We start from the raw sequence: 22433 nt of genomic DNA on the forward strand, positions 1-22433 counted from the left end.
CTAATAATTCCTTCCTTCCGCTACTCTCCCGATGATGTCGCACTGAGCACCGGCTCTTATGGCATCGACGATATCAATGATAAGATCCAGCGGCAACTGCGGCTCCATAAGCACAAGGCTAAGATCCTTCTCGATGCCAATCGCGCGACTCTGTGAGCAACCCTCACCCACGCCAGTAATTATCAAGTGGATTTCGACGTGCCCAATAGCCTAAATACGGTGCTTGGATTCGAGCGCCGGACGTATACCTACGACCGAAGCACCAACGGCTACGCGGAGGGTGAGCGCATCGCCAATATCATCAGCATCAATAGCATCCTCGTGAATAGCGATATCATTCACGGAAGCTACGTGGACGGCACCCAGCAGTCCACCATCTATAGCTTCTTTCCCGCGGTCGATCCGGGCATGAAAATCATCCAGACCCCCAAGAATCTGGTCTAACCCTGAGGACCATCGACCGCATGCAGACGTATCTGACCGATCAGGACGGTCGCCCCATCGATATGCGAGGGGAGCATCTCACCATCCGCTTTCATCTGCGTGAGGTATAAATGAATGGATTATCAAGAGTACGGTCTGAACTTGACGAAAGGTCAAGCGGAAAAAATCCAGCATGCGGCAAAGAAGGGATGTCCCATCTTGGGCATGCTCCTCTAGGTATAAATAAATGGACTCGTAGACTCTAGGAAGCAATCCTACAGGCAAGCTAGGATCAAATCGACCGAGCGAGAGCTCAAATCCGAAATGCACAAGTACAACTGACTGTCGAGGATCTATAAGCGAGTGGACAAAGTGGTGTCTTTTGCTCTAGATACATGTGCCGTGCTCAATGTCATTTGCACCACCGGTACACTCAGCACTGCCACAACAGGGATAGGTGCCCTGGCATGTATTCCCTTGAGCTCACTAGCCATCCTGAATTCGATCGGAATGGTGGTATTGACGGTCCTATCCAAACGCATCCGCAAGAAACGCATGAAGCATGAAGACACCGTGCGTATCGTCAAAACCTACCGTCCACCTCTATCACCTCCATGATCTTGTAGATTACCCCGATGGGTAGGTCCTTCCATTTCTGAGCTTCCTGACTCTGCTCCTCGACCTTTTCCTGGAAGAAATCTTCACTGATGAAGTCTTCTCCGATAGATACGAAAGCCATAATTCTTGTATTTACCCTATGCTCAATAAGAATGCCATCCCTTTACATCTGGCCGTCGGGGTTGGGGGTTTTATGCAGGATTTCTGCATGTGGGGTAGAATCGGCCTTTTGACACTACTAATTTGTATGCCTATACTTTATTGTAATTACTATTATTTCAGGAGAAGACTTCATAATACGTTATTTTACTTGTGTCTGATCCATTTTGTTTATTACAAATAAAATATGTTTAAACTAAAAATATAATTTAAAAGATAGGCTTGTTTGGTGTAAATATTGTTAATTGATAATATTGTTGTCCTTGATATAATTTCACCATTCTGAATGCATGTAGCATCGTAGCAGTGAGCCAGTTTGGGTAATATTTAGGTTCGTTGTCGGTTTACATTTAACACATGTCCTGTTAAAAGTGTGTATTTCTAAGCATCTAGTTGAAGAGACACGTATATAAACTTTTGAAACGCCGAACTCTTAGAGTATTATTTCAGCAATAAGGTCTGCGTGCACTTTTAAGTTCATAGAGCACAACATCTTGTACCACATATACAATCATTGATACACCTGGTTCTGAAAACCCAGTTTCTTAACAGACAATCAAATTGAAGTATGTATCTGGTTTCTTGATCGTTACCCATTCCCTTTATAAAAATAATTATTTGGAGCCGCCACTGCATCAGCTCTCCGGATGTATTCTTAGCATACCTCTTTATACGCTCTACACGTTGACGTACTCTCAAATAGTTAAGAGTGGGGAAACGCTCTCGGACCCACGTGGGGTATGGGAGTAGGCCATAACTTCAACACAGCAGCCCAGCCGATAGTAGGACACACTCTGACCGAGTCCTTCTGTCAGGTACCCCGAAGGCTGAGCTCCACTACCTCTAACTACTAACCAATATCTAACAGAATTCTCGTACGGGGCGGTCGTGTGATATCTCTGTAAGGATAGTCAAGACCGTAAAAAATCATCATTACCTCTTCATATTTCCTTTTTTATGACTATTTATAATCTTTTTGGGGGTTAATTCTTAGCTCAAAATCAAATAGCACAGCTACTACGCGTCTAAGGATCTATAGACAACATGAATAATGACTGTTAACAATTGGTTTATTCGGAAATGTAGATGCATAGAAATGCATAATATAACTAATAAGATGTTAGAGGTCAACTATTTTGAATTGGACCATTGGTAATCCCACACTGTTTTTTCTAACTTCCTTAGTATTTTTATTTAGCATTCATATTGAAGATATTATTGTGCTGACAAACATATAAAGGTGAAGCAGGTCCAGGAATTCAGAAAAGTCCATAATTATTAGATGTACTACTCGATTTATCAATATCCATCAGTCCAAAGTTTCGAGGTGAGCCTCATAACGGGTGTGTATTTGCTTAATTAGTAGATTTAGGACAACCGGATACATTCTTTATGCAACACATCGCGGGAAATTGCGAATTTCTTGTTTTTATTTATTTTTTAAATTTCTAAGCTTCATTTGGGAAACGCATGACTTCTCGCAATCAAGCTGCTATTACTTTACTACCGAACTGGAAACTACAATGTACATACATTATATAGTAATTCTCATCTTTTTTAGCGACTGTAACTAAATTATAACCGATCGAAAACAAAGTTTAGATGTATTTCGGCTTCAGACTGTCGGTCTGACATAACGCTGTTCGAAATTCCATTATGACTCGCTTGATTCTCAGTGAACGATAAGTAAATGGATTTGTGCATTTATTTCAAAAAGTTTTCTCCATGTCATTCTTGCCGTCACACATAATGTTCTTCACATTTCACCTTGTATCAATAGCCGTTTTTTTTGCTTGCCGCCACACAAAATGTTCTTCACATTTCACTATTTACTGGTTTCTCGTGAAACTTAATGCAGTGTCAGATTGAAATATGCACATTGTCGATAATTTCATGTACTTATTGGTCATTAATGTGTCATCGTGTATAATACCGTAGATTTTATTAATGTGTTTGTGTGTGTGTAAGGGGGGGGGGGTGAGTTCAAAGCTTATTGTTTGTGATCTCTGAAAGTATTTACTATTTTGGATTAAACGCTGGTGCCTTGTTACATTTCACCACATCCGTCCTGTGGACTTCGGCATCACACACACTGCATAGTGGGAGTTGGTCCCTTTAAGGGACATAACCACTTTTATAAGTTTCGATCTTTCAGATACAAGACAACATGTTTGTAGTCTTCAAATGCATTCGTTAAATCAAACTTCATAACTATTTGGTAAAACATAACACAGTCTAAAGAGCACATGTCTGTCAACTGCAATTGATTTGTCCCTTGTGGCAAACAACAAAATCTTAATTAAAAGCAGTCTGATGATTTGAATTCAGACCGTGTCCTTTTAATGGTCAAACTTTGACACTGACAATAAAGATTACGAGAACTTTATTGTAGATTTTATACCAATTCAATACAATGATTAGTAATAAAGTGCAAAACAAATTTTTAATGAATTCCTATCGGTGACGACATTATTTTCTGTAAAACAGACACAGCATGTTGACAGGATTGATTCTAATAGTGTTCTTTGCAAGTGAGTACATTTCTTATCCTTATCGTCTGTGCGAGAAGTCAAATATACCGTTCGAATCGTTTAATGTTTAAGTACCATGTTAAAAGTTACTATTAACAGGCCCATGTACGTCATAAATCCTAACGTTTACAGGTATTTATATTATTTCACTTTGGTTAATTTATACTTTCGTAGGTCTGAATTTAACTTGCCCATCCTAATGTGAAAAATAACAACATATTCAGATTATTTAAAACTAAACGTTTATAAAATCATTTTGTCTAGTACTAGAAAAAACATCAACAAATTCAATCCCTTTCTAACGAATAATGTTTCAATAACATCGAAATTTACTAGTTTGTCATATAAATAAACTGCATAATTTTTAACTTAATTCACAGCATGCAAGAGTGAGATGAATGTGACAGGTCGAATAAACGTAATTAAAGATATGAATGGCGTTGGAGATGATAAAACATCAGGTCCTGCAATAAATTATCTTCAGTCAGGAAAGTTTAATGTTGGCGATGTCATCAATTTCACTTTTGTTCTCAACTTCACAGGAGCTCAAGATATGGAATCAATAGATTTACTCATTTCTGGTTTGTCAATGAAGGTAAAGTGTCCAGTATTGTACATACTGAATTAACCGTCATACAAAGAAGAAACTTCTGTGGATTTTTAATTACATCCAGGGTCCATATCAAGTCAGGACTTTATTCACTTTTAGTCTTATCTTAAACTAGTTTTATACATTTTTATCGTTTTCTTGCACAATTGTTCGTTTTGTGTGTACCAAATGTGTTTTACGTCGTTGGTGTTTTTGTGATGGGCAATTACCAAAATAAAATAAAGATACACGTATTAGCAATCGCTTAACTAATCACATTTCCAAACATTCTTACATGTATGCCGACAAACCAATAAAACGCCTACATAGAAAGAAATAGTTCTTTTTCAATACAACTGACTTACTGATGTTTGCTATCTATCTTCCGTAACAGTTTTTATGGAACAAACCAAATGGTGGAATATTTGTCAAAATGAAAACTGATGTGATGCCAGCAGGAACCAAACCAAGCCCTATGCGCCAGGTATATCATTGCAATAGGTCATGTGTAGTATTTTACTTGTCACTAGGAAATAATACTGATAATATGGAAAGCCTTGACTTAGGTTTGCCGTTGAATGGGTACACATGAATTTGCAAATCTGTTGTTTTATTGAACGATCGTGTAATTGGGTTTTGTATTTGTTGGAAGTTTACTATTATTTTGTAGAAATGTGATCTAGTGGAATCCTAATTAACCATTATGATATTTTATACAATTTAGACTGTTTCTTTTTTTTTTGCAGCAAATTCGACCAAGTGAAGACAAAACTTTTGCCATTGTAGAATTAGAAAATAACTATATGCCTGTTCTCTCTGCCGAGGGAAGGTTTATTATGAAGGTCACAGGTTCGTGGTTAACGTTTGGTACTGTTTTATAAAATACTTCTTTCTTGCATCAAAAAAGGACAAAAGATAAATGTCCACGTAGAAGGAAAGAGGCTCGTCTAAACCGGATCTTCAAAAAAAAAACAAAACAAAAAACAAAAACAAACAAACAAACAAACAAAACAAAACAAAACAAAAAAACAAAAAACTCTGGTGCCCTTCGATTAAAAAAATGGCCTTAAATTCAGACGGGAGGGGACATGCACGACGGACGGATTCCACTTTTATTTGGACAACTAAGAGTAAGTATTTGTAAGAATCGGGCAAAATGGAAAAAATCGGAAACATGCATTTCAAAACCCCACCGATCAAACAATGTAATATCACTCAAAGCTACTTTCTGTATTTGAAAAGACCATTTTTTACCTCTGCATCAATGGCTTTGCTGAGAAATTTTTCAATAGAATGTTTGAAAAATGAGGTTTTTGACAGAGTCATCTGCCCTTAAAATGTTCATTTTCAGTGCATTAAAAAAATTATAACTCAAATTACCAACATGATATGGAAAATCTTGTCTTTTTTCTTTGATTTTGATGGTGCAGATAGTAAAATTACATTAATTTATCAAAATGATTGGTTACTTCATATCATGTTTCACCCACTGCCTGACTCCAACAGGGACTGACACTTAATTAGACTACTACATGAAAGTCACTGAAATGTGTCAAAAACCACCACAAGAATACAGACTTTACAACTTAAACCCTAATATACGTTGTATCAACTTTTTGCTGATTGAAATTAGAGTGTATTAAAAGAGTAATCAAGGGTACAATTATTCTAAACCTATAGGATATCACTATAGACAATTAAAAAAAAATAGAATTTAAATTTGAATGGTTTTCATAGAAATTAATTCAGCATACAAATACAGACTTATATATGTACATGCAATATACCCACCCTGATTGCAGATTTGACAAACATTCGTGGAATTATAGAGGTGAAACCCTCATTAGGAGAGTCAACCATCATATACTCTGAATTTGTCGCCGTGTATGTTCCACCTTTTAATGTTTCTGGAGCCCATCCGTCTTCTATTGGTATGATGGAGGAAACGACTTTTTCGGTCGACATACAACTTCCACTTATTAGTACGGACAGCGCGTATGCCAAGCTATACATGCCGTACAGTGATAATGGTAGGTATCATCAGATGCCTAGAGAACTGTGTGAAATAATTCAGGAAAATAGAGAAATTGATGGATATTTGAGATAAAAGCTCAAATCGTTTACGTATTTAAAAACAATACCTTGTCTCACTACTGCCATATTATTCTTAATTTTGTAATTTTGAAAAAAAATGATAAAAAATAAAGGATTATAATTCAGAGATTCCTCACAAAGAGTAATCAAGGGAACCAAGGTTCTAGCGGTCATAAAAAGAATGTAATCCATGGACAAAGACCAGACATGGGAAACAGACGTACACAACAAAGAACATTAAGTAACTAAAATAATACATAACAAAAGCAACTCGGACTCCACTAGAAAGTGGGAGCATGGACCAAAAGTGATATCCAACGTAATCATTTGTAAAGACAAGAGTAAATTCAACTTGAAAAACTGATGCAATTTCTATGACTTTCGCCAAAGAAAGCTTAACGAGTTGGCTTTCATGATAAAGGGGTATTTATAAAAGCGTCTTTCCTTTTCTTATTATTATTTAGAGGCAAAAATGACAGTTATCGACATGGCTGTCACCAGTGTATCCGGAGCTGATAAAAGTATAGTAGATATGATCAACTCTCGATTGAACTCAGCTCTCACCAAATATTCACAGAGTGGAACATCTGAAGAAGACACTGCTGTATTCCGGTTTCCGACCCTTAATATAACGGATATGAATAATGAAGTTGTTGGATTTCATCTCAAATGTCAAGGAAGACTTCAAGATTTCATAGGTTATTACTCGTGCAGTTTTGCTTCAGAATTTTTATCTATGAAGGCAGATACTTGAATGTAAAATAAAACAAAAGAGTACGTTGTAGACACGTTGACAACGTGATAAAATTTTACTATAAAGTCCATAAGATAAAATATTTATTAACTATACGAAAAACGGTTTAAGAATAAATGTTTAAATATAAAACTTGACGAGTTCAAGAATCCGTAAACAGAGTTGCTCTTAATTTTACTTTATCTAAAATGACCACATTATACAATTGGTTTTTTTTTCTGAATAGGATTTTCTGCCGGGTCTACTTTAGAAGTTGGAACATCATTGAAAGTGAATGACGAATTTATTTGGATAATTGATATTAAAGTGAACATCTCGACAAGTACAGCTGCAGTGCCAAAAAGACCAGTCTTAAATGGGATCCTGGAGGAATTCCAAAGCTCGTCTGAAGGTGGTTTGTAAGTCTATCCTGAATAACTTACAACTCTTGACATCATGATAATGATTTTATTATATATTATAACAAAAAATCCGTCTAATCATTAGGTCTGTTAACAAGCTACGAACATTAAAACGTCGACTGTGTGAACACTGCATCAAGTATTTTCTAGAGATCATAGGTCAAATTCAGTTTGTTGATTTTCAATTTATAACAGTAGTATTCAGTTAGACATTTTCCAAGTTATGAATTGATGAGTTTATTTTAAGGGAGAAATTCTAATTATTTCATCTTTTTATATTGGTTTTTCAATTTTGATTTTTAATTGATTCAGAAAGTATTGTAAGATGAGAATGGCAATAAACCATGACCAATCTTCAACCGGAACTGCCTACAACATCTCGGTCCTTTTTTATCTTCCACCAAGTATCTCGTATCTATCCTCGACAAAACGCTATTACGACACTGTAAGACGGGTACACGAGAACGAAGAAGAGAACGTCGTTTGCTTTGAGGTAATATATACGTATGCTAATTCGATTTTAACACAACCGTTATCTAAAAATGCTTACGATGCGTACGATGCTTATGCATTAAGCTGATGAAATCTTGGTTATTCGGTCTTCGGTCGATTTTTATACATCAATTTGTGCTGTTAAAATTATTTCTTATCCCAATTAAAATTAAAGCAAGCTTTTATTGAAACCAGGAGACAATATTTGTCCATATCTGTCATAAAAATCCCAACCATGGTATAGATTTTATGTTCACCTTCCAATTTCTTTTGAATGATATATATATCAAATACTTGTAGCTTCCACGTGTGTCATTTCCACACCTGTCACGTTTAATATTTAACGTCACTGTTGATATAGAAAAAGATGAGTATTCATCTACAGAAGAGATACCACTGGTCTATGAGGTAATATATACAGGATGGAGATCAGACGAAGACTTCACAACTTCCTTGAAATCTTATCATTTCAAAGCAGAACAGGAGCATGGTAATATACTTTGAATAAACAACAATTAAACACAAAACACGAAACAATACAGAAGAAGATAAATCAATTTTGAAGTAGAATCACCTCATTTATTTCCTTCGGTTTATATGTGTAATCTTTTTTTTTATTTGGTTATCCTTATTTTGTATGTAGATCGTCTGTTTCATGTGTTCAAGTTTAGACCATGTTTTTTTTTTATTTTGACGTATTTGCATACTTATGTTCAGTATTATACCATTTGATTTCAGAGCAAAGTAAAGCACACGTGGTTGGAAATGATTGTCCTTGCTCTTGGGATACAGTAGACCGTTCGTGTGCCTGTTGTCGTAGACATAGTTGTCACTGTGGACAACAAAACAAAAGCAAATGCGTATCATGTGAAAACATGTTTCATTGTATTGATACAATCGAAGGTATGGTCTACTCGACTGGTTTGTATTCTTTTCAAAATCATATTGCTTTGTCCTCAACTGATCACTGTTTGTTTGTTTTCAACCTTTAAACCGACGTTGCTCTTAAATCATACATCGTCTTCTGGTTGTTTTGCTACTTATCAACTGTATTAGGCTTAAGTTATCAAATTGCTACGTGTATTGCATGACACATTTTCTCCATGTTTGAATTTGGTAGGGTGATGTTTCACTGATGAATAGTTTATTGTTACAAAACATTTTTTAAAAATATGATCAGGGTATAACATTGTCAATTTATGAACCTTGTCTTATTGAGCAAGTTGATGAAAATTCTACTTCTCTAAATTGAAATCTAGGTTGTCCTTTAGTAAATGAATATTGAAACAATTGGTTGTCTACTTGGCATGTATAATTTAAATTATAAATTATTTTAAAAAAATGATCTTAGGGTGATTTTTAAGTACGAAATATTTTTTGTTCCTAAACATTTTTATAAAAGTATCTTAATTATAGGATTTACAAAAAAGGTATCGATATTAAAAGAGAGGCCATTCGTTCACGATTCTAAAATGTTTTTATTCCAACTTTCCGGATTTTACCCAGTTGTTGCCTTTGTTATACGGACTTTACTTATGACTTACCCTTTTATGCCGCTTTGATTTTATCAGTTCGGTAACTGTGTTATTACCCTTCACATAATAATTCCAATCACAAAAATATACAATGTATGTACCGTTTTTTTCTTCCCAAAGATCCATATTTAATGATTCAATGAAATGACATCAAACCAACAATATCAAATGGTTATAAATTTCTATATTTTATAAGTAGATAAATTAGGCTACGCAACTACATTTTTTTCAAACATTTGTTCTGAATATAAACGATGTCAAAAATGAATGGAATAGACCAAAAAAATAAATAAATAATAATAATAATAATAATAATAATAATAATAAAAATAAAAATAAAAAAAAATAAAATAATAATGATAATAATAATAATAAAAAATAGCATTTTACGCCTTTAATCGGCTCCATCTTTGTCGGAGCAATGACATCTATGTTCTTTTTATGAAAGCTGCAATGACATGGTAAAAAAGTGTCAATGTAGAGGCTATCGAGGGTAAATAAACAATCACAATTCACCAAAAAGACATAACCTAAATAGATTTGAATTCTATAAGGGACGAAATAGAAAGTTTTTATTTTCAAGATTACCATTACGGGTCAAATTTACAAGACTTGAATGGTACGAGTTACAACTGTGACAACAGAAAGAAAACGAGGTAACCGTAGTTTAAGAAGAATCCATATACTGTGTTGGACGCAGATATTTTAAACAGTGAAGGCAATGGCAAATTCATTTTGTAAACTATGAATTTGAAATCGTGAACTGGATTAGAGCATTAAAACCGAAAAAGATAAAAAAAAGTTATACTAAGATCAACAATGCTAACACCTTTTCATTTTGCAGCATATTAATATTACAATAATAGTAATGTTCTCTTGTTTCTAATTAAAACAGTGCATTTCTATTTACAATGTTTGGGATTCGCATGATTACTATTGATTTTCGTCAGATTTGGGGATTAGATTAAGATCGATTTAGAATACTTTTGAAGATTGGTAAACTCGCTTTTCAAAGTATATTCTTAAGAATATTAATTACCGAATAAAAGATCAAAGCATATTTTAATAACAGTTTTGGGAGGACTTCCGCTTCCTGTATAGCCAGATCTAAAGATGGAAAAGAGAGAGGTTTGTATTCATATTGCATTTACTTACATTTCAACATTTCACAACCGCGGTATTGTTTCTGTGTAAATTGTTTAAGTTGGCATCGAGTAACCCATTCATCCGTTTTGTCAATTTTATTACGCATGTCACAACAAGTACAATGAGTTCACTATTTCAGAAAAAAAATGTATGTGACAAAAATCAAATCAATAAAACAGTATAATGACAAATAAGAATAGTTGAGTAATGTTTACAGTATAATGACCAATCTGTATTTTCAGTGCTGTCGCCGATGGTTTCCACAATTCTTGGAATAAATTCGGACGTAGGATGTTTGTTTGGCCTATCCAACAACGGCCAGGGTTATGTGGTCAGTTATGACTCGGGGATGTCATGGAATTCAATTCCATCCTCTATTTACATAAACGCCAAGAGAAGTAACTCTTTTCTGAGTGCATCCATAATTAAAAATATTTAGCGGAGGACGCTGAGGAACTGAATATAATAATGCAGTACTCTGTATTGTTTGTAACAGCGATATTGGATACTAATGAAATCGATAAAACACATTGAAAACCGACGTAACAGATATTCTTATCTGAGAATATGAAGCAAATAAAATTGTTCTCATTTTTCTATAACATTCATTCTTCTAAGCACTTTATTCGTGATATTTCAGGGGCAGTTGAGGTACAAAAGACTAGAGATTCACACACGCCATTAATAATCATAGATATCACTTTTACCAGCATTAAAACACACACATTAAAAAAATCTTTTCAACATTTTTTTTCTCAGTAGATCAGAGTCTTCTCCCTTATTGAACTTCCGCTATAATAATCTGTAGTACTAGAAACATTCGAAGGTTGTCTTTGCAATATTGTTGGTATATCTGGTAAACTGAAAAAAAGATGTATTAAATGAAACATTTGAAGGTTTATAAAGGGAATGTGTATGGTGTATATGTCAGAGTCAACAACCCCACTACGATGAAAATGTCAGCGGTATATATATTTGTCTACATAATAAAATTAGAATCTCAATCTTCTCTTTATCCTATTCAAGATCTCACACCAACACTAACAATCTCAAAACAAAGGTTTTCGACATGCTATTTCAAGAAATAGTACATACGATACAAAACCGAAAGTACAATGGCTCGGTTTTGATACAAAAATAACTCCTTTTAAACGAGAAAGACCGGTTAGTTGCTATTACCAGTTTAATATGTAATGCGGGAAACGAAGAGTTGTTGATCTGAGTGTTGTTTTAGGCTTTCAATCATGAGAACCAAAATTAAAAATAGCATTCTAATTAACCTTTGATCTAAAGAGTATATGGTTAGAAAAAATATTTTGATGGGTAAAATATATAGAGTAAATGACTAGGAATTTTATATAAAATATTTGTCATCCCCGCTGCAACAGTCAATCTATATATTTGATCAAGAGTTATTAAGGGAATCAAGATTTGTGCGGAGGTTAAAAGAATATATTCCAAACATAAAGACTAGACTTGGACACACACAACATAGAACATGAAGAAACCAAATAACAAGTACAAAGAAGCAATGAGCAACCCAGATTCCACTTATAAAATTGGTGCATGGACCAGAGGCACCGGTAGGGTAAGCGTCCTCTGCATTTCTAGCGACACCCGCCATGTTGCTCATAAAATGTCATGTCGACGTAAGACGTAGACGCAACAAGAAAGTAAAACTATAACATGGCGAACAAAATGGTGTAGAAAGACACACTATAACGATCCATTCACGATGACGACCTTAAAACTATTGTACAGATGACTTTAATCTTGTAGCAACAAAACCCTGTTCCATTAGCTTAATTGTACGTGTACGAAGTTTAGCACGGTACAAAAAGTAGTTTTGGCATCACGCATGAATTGTTATATGAAAACTCCATACACAGGTGCTGAAGGGGTGTTGCCAAAGCCTGTTTAGCGAGTTACAATATCTTAAAACGAAACAAATAATATTCAAATGTTGCAGAAGTTGAATTAAGCCTGACTATTTAAAAAAGTAATGGATTGTACTTACATCCGATACTTATTGACTTGTTGTACATATTCTTTGGAAAAGTGTTCGGGGTCAGCTGTCCCAGACTCAAAATCCTGAGCTTGTTTACGAAGTAAAAATGCTGATGTCTTGCTGAGCGGCTGCGATAATGGGTTCATGTCCCTTTGAACCGACGGGGGCCTTCTTCTCGGAGGTTGTTGATATTTCTGACTTGACATGTCTAATGGGTTATCACAGATATTGTCATGCATTGACAGGAACAGAGGTATGTAGCACATATAATCCAGGAAAGATATCTGAAATAGACTGTGAAATATTACTCTTGTACAAGTAATTAAGTATTTAAAAAACGAAAATCAAAGTATCTATATTTAACAAATTACTGCTTTCTTTAACTCCTAAAACGGGATATGGTTTAAAAATATAAAGCATAAATAAAGTAAACGAGAAACTCGGACTCCACTGGGAGCATGGACCAGGTGTACCGGTAAGGTATGCATCCTATACCTTTCTTGAATGAATTGCTCATAAAAAGTCAAGTCCGGGGTAGACAAAAGAGGAAAGGAAAACTATGACACGATGAACAAATAGGTACTCATGGTGGAGATTGATACACCGTAATGATCCACAAGTTCATGATGACGAACATAAAACTTCTGCAGTGATGACTTCAATTTTGTAGCAACTATAAAGTCAACCTCATAAGAGTAAAGGAAAATCCATGAACAGACGGCGAACGTTAAAATATATTTAAAAACTCATTCATTTACACTACATTTATAATAACCCTCCAAAGTCCTTAATTTCGTTTGTGAAATAAATCTCACTAGATTGTATAGAAATACGCCGGTAGATATGTACAAGTTACACTTACTTTACATAATACAACATAAATGATTTTTTAACTACATGATACTAGTATTACTTTTCTGTAAATATTACCTCCCCTAAGTAATTCGGTTCCATTTTCTTCATAACGAATTCTTGTTGCGACCAATTAAGTCCACCTGCCATAAGTTCTATTTTTAAAGACTCTTCCGTGACATAATTTGTGTCACGATACGTTGGAACATTGTGATAAAACATGGCTTTGTAAAGGTCCAGTTTCCTTTCTATATCTAACAAATTGCAGATTTCTAAAAGTTGTCGACTCAAGTCACTGAAGGAAGAAGGAAGGGTAGGTATTGAATTCAATTGTATAGTTGAAATAAGTTAGTTGCTTTCTTAGTAATAATCAAAGTTTTAACTGTTAATACCTTTTTAAAAATCCAAATTAACAAAATTTTCAAATATTACAAGAATCAAAAAAAGAAAGTGCGTAGATCTGACAACAAAGCAGTAACACTAAGGTAAGGGATGTGAAAATAAAATAAAATAAAATTAAGAATTTCAAAAAAATTGTTCAGTACAATTCTTTAATCTGATTCGCAATTTACAAATAAAACAAATCCTTATTTTAAATATTTTTTAGAAAGTTGCACACTAATTTCAATGCTTAAGGTGTTTGTGAACTGATTTATGAGCTTTCGAATGATTTTCAAATCATTCATTTTTTGTTAAAGCTAACCATAATTCAAAATAAACATGTATTTTACGACTGTCTAAGTTGTTGACAAAACTCTATAGGAGTTTGTGTACCAATATAATTAATTTTAGCGTTTAGTTTCTAACTAGAACTAATTATAAATAAAAATAGTACTTCCAAAATTTATATATTTATGTGTATTGCCAATATAGTTATTATATTTCTTTTTTCACAATAACTTTAAACCCTCAGTTAATCGTCAAGTATCTATAGGTCATGCAAGTACTATTTAAACACACTTACTCCATTGATGACACTCTTTCACAAAGCGCAGTTAAAACCGCAAACATTCGAAACGTTACTCTGGTTGCTTCGTCTATATTCAGGACCTAATACATATTAAAAAAAATGCAAATATTAAAATGACTCATTGCTAGTCCATGTAGAATGTCAACAAAGTGGTTGAATAATTATTACTACAAGTGATGATCAAAAAAGAAGCCTACAAGGAACGAACGGCATATGGCCGTATTCCTCATTCATAGGTATAATTTGTCATGGTTCACAAAAAATCCAGTGAAGGTTTTTTCATACATTCTAGGGCATAAATGAAGCCAGGTTGATAGCTCTGTCTGCTTACCCTAAAGACGTATTCCAGTTGTTTTGCGCTCATATCTTTAATTGATTCTATGCCATCAAGGGCTGATTTCGTGTTCTGGAAATTAATAGAAAACAAAATATTATTTAATGACTGCACAAGAATGCTTTTTATATTGTAATGTATAGATACTTTTTATGTATTGTATATACCGGAACTATATGGTATATTTTAAATATATTTTAACTTAAATCAGATATATGTTTATATGTGTTATTATCAAAAGTGATTTGTAAAAAGCCTTCTGCCTCTTTTAAGTTGGTACTCTTTGAGCAAACCATATTATTTTGTATAACCTGGTGTTTAAATATTTTGATGTCATTATCGTCAGTTAGTCTTAATTCTGTGATTCCAAGAAAATCTGAAAAAAATATTGTTTCGATTACGAAAAAAAAAAACAACAAAAAAACAAAAAACAAAAACAAAAAACAATGATTTGGATTGGAATACACTATAAAAAAATAAAGGTAATATTCATATTAATTATTAATGTTTTTGAACATGTTATACGAAATAATCCACGAAACATTCTTTAATTCTATATCAGTACATTTTGTATATGCTTTTTTAAAGTCAACTATATATCTTACTTGGTAGTCAATGAATGTATCAAAATCTGTATCTTCAACGACAAAAGCCTTAGCATAGCCGTCTACTTTCTTTGGATCAACAAGTCTATAATGCGCTAGGAAGTCAATTGATCCTACAATTATAAATGAACAATTTTATTTCAAAGAATGGTATCAAATAAACTTGAAAGTATTTTGAAACGTTTGTAATCTAATGTAACAATTTTGAGAAAAAAAAGTTATAAAAAAATAAAAATGACATGCTAAAATTATAGTTGAGCAAATGCAAATCAGTGGAATAAAATGTTAATCTTTTGTAACTGCGAAACACTGTTTCTGTGTCCTGACATAACAAAGACTTCTTCCAGTGTACTGAGTTTTAAATACAGAAATGAGGTCAACTTCTTCATTGAAGTTCATCAATCAATTAAATCCAATTCAAAAATAAAAATAGAATACAAAAAAAAAACAAAAAAAAAAAACGTTCGAATGACAGTACCCTGTTCGTCTATGTTCGCTTTGGTAAATCCAGTATCTTGCAATCTACACTCAGCAAGTATTCGTAACATGTGGCGTCTTAAAGCCGATCCACCCCTCTTCATCAACACATTAATACGCCGTGTTCCAGTCACTGAATTAGCCAAGACACTTTGGCGTTAATTGATATTGTAATAATGCTGCTTTCAAAATTTTATTAGAACAAGTAAGGTAAAGAAGAACAACAATGAAAATGTCTACGTAATAGAAAAAAAAACCGTATACGGTGAAACATAACAAATGCGCGAGGATATAACATATAAACAAAGTAGGAAATACGTTCAAAGGCCTTCAATAAGTGTAAACACACCTTCAGGTAAGTTCTGGAAGGACCCGACAACAAAGTTATAAAATATACGGAAACTAAACAAAGGTAATTCTTAAAATTCAAAGTAAAAAGTAGTATAACGATACAGGGACACATTAATGACTAACATCTCCTGACTATGGACAGGCGCATGAAATCTGCAGTAATGAAAAGGATGTTCGCAAGATTCATTGCATAAAGCATTCTCACCTAGAAATAAGTTTTTTAGAGCTCCGATTTCATAGTAACTTTAATTTATTTAAATAAGCAATAGTTTTACATGATATATATCATGTATCTTACAAGTAGAAATATCCAAATCCTCTTGCTTAGCAAGTTCATCATCATCCATGTCTTCAAACTCATTAACATGCTTCGTTCCAATATAGAAGCTTCCATCTTTAATTTTTATGTCGTTTCCAAATAGCTCCTGAAATGTTAAGTGTGTGTAAATTTTACATTTATCGTGAATAACGTATGCTGATTATTAACATATTACTTCTGTCAACGACACTCAAAAGTTGAGGATAGGATATGAGTCTAATAGGAAAATACTAAAATCCTTTCTCGGTCAGTCGTTTTAACTGAGAAAACAGCGAAGCGGTAGACCTCCCCAATTTGTGTTAATTTGTAGGGAAATTTGCAAGAGATGGTGAAGGACACATAGAAGTGGTTTACCGACATTAATACACAATACTGCATTCTTAAATAGTAAATAATGTAAGAAATTTTATTTTGGAATAAAAACGAAGGAGAATATACTAATACCTTAAGTTTTCTAGCAATATCCTTTTTAGATAAGGTAGGATCAATTCCAAGTTTTCTCAAGGTATCATCGTCCAAATCTTTTAGGTCAATAAAGCTCTTCTTTAGTCGCAACTTTCCATCAGCTCCGACTTCAACGATTGAGTCCCATTTGGATTTTTCTACAGCATTCATTCAAAAAATACAATTTTTACATCCACTGACACACATTATAATATCTAACCGTTTCTTAGTTGATATATAACAAGCATATTATTCAGTGTCGTAGTAATATGTTTGATAACTTAGTATTCATTATTCAATTAATCAGATTATTGAAATTAGGTCATGTGGTGGTATGTACGATATAGTAGTCTTTACCGAACCAGTTTATCAGTGTCCTTATTCGGGACATGATGTAAATATTTTAAATCTAAGCATATCTAGAAAAAAATCAATTATCATGGAATAGATCTTAAACTTAAAAACATTTCTTCTTGACCTTAAAATAAAAATAATAATCAGTCTGCTTACTTAATATGCCAACCCCAGTCCGACCATTTTTAATGTGGGAGATAACAACGTATGCAATAATCCTTGTTCTAATAAAGCAGATATACACTTTAACCTTTTTGAAATAAGTAAGGATATGTGTCATTTATGTAAGAATGAATAATGAAACACATATTAAGCACGAACACATTTTCAAAATGTAGTTTCCAGGTTCTTTATGCAAAAAAAAAAAAAAAATCATGTAACTGAATAACGTTACTTATATCAAATATTGCCTTAAAAAATCAGTCAAAAATCAACATGAACCATAACCAACATTTTAAGGATAAAAGCATTGTTTAATCCGTGGTTAAGTGTTTTACGGGTACAGGAAATTTCAGGGATAACAGTATAAGATATACCATGCTGCAATACCATTATCCATTTTTAAGTGTTTATACGCAATAAATCTTTTCCACCGTAATTCTAAAAGTAATTTTAGTTGACTGATACTACATACTTTTGTCGTCGATTATTTTAGATCTAGAATCTTCACTGTCGTCATCACCATCATCTGAAATAGTGACATAAAGATATAACATTTTATGAAACAGTCACTAGCTAACAAACAATGACATAAAATAACGATGGTTGAAAGCATGAAAGTGTTACAGTTAGACAAACGGTAAAGTGCTTATGACTACGAGATTATTGGTTCATATTTTTTTTTTATCTCATAGGACGATTCTTTTTTGTTTCCATTTTGTATGTTTTGTTTATTTCTTTGATAGTTGCAACCTCGCAACTGTTTATTTTAGGGACATTCCAACGCTGTTCATGACTATTTTACCAATATAACGCTTACTAAATCATAGGTTTTACTATTCCTGAAAATCAAATTGTATATCACTTGACATTATCCCTAAAATTTGATGCAAAACTACTCTATAAATATCGTAAATAATATTGTCGAAACTATTGTCTCGGGTTTACAATTTTCACTTATCATGACAAATTAACTTATGACAAACAAATAATACTCACAATTTGAAGAATCTCCATCTTTAGAACCAGGCTACAAATAAATCAAATAATACGAGCTTAGAAACAAATAGTACTTACCTACAATAGTGCAAAAAATACAAATAAACCTCATTTACCACAACGTATGCATTATAAGCCCCATGTTAAAAGGGTTCCTTTGTACAGCTGTCTTTACATAATCAATATCATGAAAAAAAAAGTTATTTGAATAAATACTGTGTTTCGGAGGATTGAAAAATATCACAAACCTGTTTTTTCTTCTTGCCATCTGTAAATAAAAATGAAATGTTTTAATAGTAGATGGTAATTTGACCTTGTACACAGATATATTCCAATCTAAGTTACTTTAAAAACTAAGAACTACTTTTTTTCTGTTGTTTTTGTTGTTATGGTCAAATCACAAAGTTATTACCTAACATGAAAATACAGATACATTTAAAAATCAAATTGTCCATTAAATTCATTATTCCTTACCCTAGCCGTACATGCAGGCTACTCTTTATTTTGAATATAAATGTTTTATTGGGGAAATGGACAATATCATAAGTTAAACAACAAGAAATGACAGTAACTTCAAACCAAGAGACAAAGTCGATTAATATTAACGAAGTACACAAGTTATTTGTCATATATTCGGCATTTGACAGCTGTCGTTCACTGGTATTGTTATAAAAGAGAATTTTACTTTTAAGTTGGTAATTTGTCGAATCAATAATAACAACATTTGTTGTTCATAGATTTTTAAGGCATCTCATCTAAATTGACCACGCATTTTGTACTTATATTACATTCCTGGACAATTTTACTTTGTTCTAAGATATCAGTTACTGCTGTATTTCGGTAACAACAACATAACAGAAATAAACCCAGAACAAACACGAATCAAATAAAACAATTCAAAAAAGTAAATGAAAATCAAAAGGTAAGGTTAACCAAACCAGCATTACCTTCAGGAACTTTTCCTTGGGGGATAGTAGGGAGTTTCCTAAGCATTGTCGTTTCTCTCCTTAGCTTTGTTGGAACAAAATCAGATGCAGTTGAATCAGCACTACCTGAACGCAATAAAAATAATGTTATATTTGAAACATTGGAGTTGTTACGATATAAAAAAAACATTGTCACAAAAAAAACGTCTAATAAAAAAATAGTGACACACAAGGTGTTTTAAATACAAATGGTTCCGATGAAGTATACTTTTTGTTACTAAAATTATTTTATCTTTGCTTAAAGGAGATTTATATATCAAAACTGATATTCAGAGTAATCAAGGGACCGAGGGAACCAAGATTCTAGCGGAAATCAAAAGAATATATTCCAGGGACAAAAAACAGAAATGGAAAACAATCATTAACATTCGAATTGCTAATATTACCTATTGTAATTATAATGTGAAAAGTTATATTACCTCTTCGATTGCTTGTGTCCGTTTTCTCTTTTTTCACCCACCTGTTAAAAGCAACGAAATTAATATATTGTTCGTTTACTGTTTTTGCATTTGAATCGGTTTCGTATTTACAACTTAATATTTCGAAAGTTAAAAAAAGACCCCCAAAATGAAAAAGAAAAATTAGCATTCGCTATCTTGATTACTTTACTGCTACATCAAGATCAGACTTACGATTCATGACTGAGCCCATGTTCTCTTTTGTCAATAGTATCTTTCCCACCTATTTCTCTTGGAGGTCCTTTCTCATAAGTTACCATACTTTTAGGTGGTTCTTTGCCTTTGTAGTCCGAATATCTTCTGAGCGATGATCTGCGGCCACTTTTGTCATCTTTTTGTTCTTTTTCCCTTTTTTCTTTTTCGGCTTTTTCCTGCTCTTCTATCTCTTTCTTTTCTTGGTTTTTTTTCCTAAATGAATTTTTTTCAACATTAATGATGGTTTTTAAAAGCAGTTGAAGTATTTTCAAATTTCATCAGTTCAAATGTATAGAATATATTATAAATACCTTATCGATTACTGGTGCCTTTTTACAACATACGTTAATTATAGCATATTTAATAAAAGACTGATTGATACTTACTCTTCCCTTTTCTTCATGATTTCATCATACTTATCCCCATATTTTGCTCGTCGCCTGGCCTCTCTCTGTTTTCGCCGTTCTTCTTTCTGCCTGAAGTATTCTTGTTTTTCTTCTTCTGTCATTTTCGAAAGATCAACATCATCATCATCTGTTGTTGCGTCACTGAAGTCTGATGGTATCGCCTCCAGTTTTCCTCCCAGACGACCTTAAAAGTAGATTTTTTTAAAAATCTTTTATCATTACATTATGAATGCAGAAGGTTTCATAGATGAGTCAGCATCATTATCATAATAACTGTTTATATATTGGCATAAATATATTATCTTTTTGGCATACTGACCTGGCCATTCATCATCTTGTTCTCCATCAATCCCACTGTCATTGCCATCTCCCATCTGATTAAAGCCATGGTCTTCTCCTAATATGTCTTTGACATGGATCTTCTCTTTGTTGAAACTGCGTGGCACAATTTAGAACATTCAGAAATATATAATAAATAAGGCAATGTGGGCAATTAAAAAATAAATTATGGATTCTTCAGTACAGAACTGTAACAAACTTTTCTTTTTGACAGGCTAAAAAGACAACAAGCTGAAAAAAGTGTTTATAGCTGTTTTAAATCTTTAAACAAAGTGCCTCGTATATGTTAACAAGAAATATGTAAATATACTTAAATCTTAATTTATTTCAATATACTTAAATCTTAACTTATTTCAATTATATAGTTCATCAATATAAATACGTACTCTTCGTCGACTGAGCCTGAAAGACAGAAACGATAAATAAAGTAAATAACATACTATATGAAGAAGATCACAACATAAATTGAAAAAAAAATTTAAAGTTTCATGTAATTTGCTTTAACAAAGTATTGAATGATTGGTTTCTTGCATTAAAAATCTGTGACGGTTTTTGAAACGAAAATCTTTCGTTTAAAAACAACTGATGCAATAGCTTAGTACAGTTGCCGGGTTTTCTGGGTTTCCACTTTTCCATTATTTTATTTTTACCCGCAAGTACATGTATTTACAAAACTTACCTCGCCTTGTTTTCACAGATTCAGCATCACTGACATTGTCGCCAGCAGGCTCTTTATCGCCATAACCAATAATGTTCCCATCTTCATCTCTAATTCGTTTTCTTTTTACTTGGTATTTAGTTCCACCTTCACTAGTTTCACTGGCGTAACTATAGTCACTGTCGGCATCATCTTTTGTTTCACCAGAATTGGCCGTCCCTGTTGCTGTAGTACCATCATTGTCGAAGTCTCCTCTTTCTTGACGTCTTTTTCGCCTTCTTTCTTCGCCCTCCTCATCCTGACTACTGTGGTAGGACTCGCTGTCACTATAAGTACCATCTGCCCTCTTCCTTCGACGCCGTACATGCCTAGTCCCTCCTGCACTGACCTCACTACGGTAACTGTATTCGCTGTCACTTCCAGGATTTCTTTTTCCTTGTTTTAATTTGTTCTTTTCTTCTTTAGTTAATTTCTTGTTTTTTCCTTTAGCTCCTTTGCCAACTTTCCCTCCGCCTTTTTTATCTGAACCACCTTTTCCAAATTTACCTGCTTTTTTGGTTTGTCTTTATAGCGTAAAAAAATAATCACTTATATAGCAAAAAAATCTGGCAGAAATGCACAAAAACATTAAGTATACATTAAAGTATATGCTATTTACACCAATTTAACATGGTTTCCCCCAAATTTATACTGTTGTTTTTCAGATCTCAAATTATTGAGAAAAATTTACCGTTTGAATTGATCTATATTTTGAAGCCTGGTTCTGTTGAAAAGCA

The 22433-nt window shown here is 33.3% G+C and overlaps 2 protein-coding genes across 2 annotated transcripts; one reads left to right on the forward strand and one right to left on the reverse strand.

The window, feature by feature from the left end:
- Positions 1-1287: 1287 nt before the first annotated feature.
- Positions 1288-11344, forward strand: LOC148629784 (uncharacterized). The gene is made up of 14 exons (XM_088557165.1): positions 1288-2527; positions 3688-3731; positions 4112-4326; positions 4715-4804; positions 5067-5169; positions 6123-6350; positions 6879-7112; positions 7395-7566; positions 7882-8062; positions 8362-8551; positions 8800-8964; positions 10180-10252; positions 10669-10724; positions 10985-11344. The coding sequence occupies exons 2-14, from the start codon at positions 3695-3697 to the stop codon at positions 11179-11181; spliced, it is 1941 nt and encodes a 646-aa protein (XP_088413291.1). The 5' UTR covers positions 1288-2527; positions 3688-3694; the 3' UTR covers positions 11182-11344.
- Positions 10823-22218, reverse strand: LOC148629785 (uncharacterized). Its single transcript, XM_088557155.1, has 19 exons — positions 21679-22218; positions 21386-21401; positions 20980-21095; positions 20640-20844; positions 20233-20466; positions 20020-20060; positions 19562-19666; positions 18863-18882; positions 18615-18645; positions 18091-18144; positions 17103-17260; positions 16638-16764; positions 15990-16121; positions 15512-15624; positions 14904-14978; positions 14567-14652; positions 13681-13897; positions 12760-13034; positions 10823-11603 (listed from the first exon to the last, which is right to left on the reverse strand). The coding sequence occupies exons 3-19, from the start codon at positions 21032-21034 to the stop codon at positions 11498-11500; spliced, it is 2034 nt and encodes a 677-aa protein (XP_088413281.1). The 5' UTR covers positions 21035-21095; positions 21386-21401; positions 21679-22218; the 3' UTR covers positions 10823-11497.
- Between the last annotated feature and the right edge of the window lie 215 nt (positions 22219-22433).

Source organism: Perna viridis, chromosome 1 (assembly GCF_037379345.1).
Source record: "Perna viridis isolate PV_CMFRI_1.1 ecotype Kerala chromosome 1, ASM3737934v1, whole genome shotgun sequence".
NCBI lineage: Eukaryota > Metazoa > Mollusca > Bivalvia > Mytilida > Mytilidae > Perna > Perna viridis.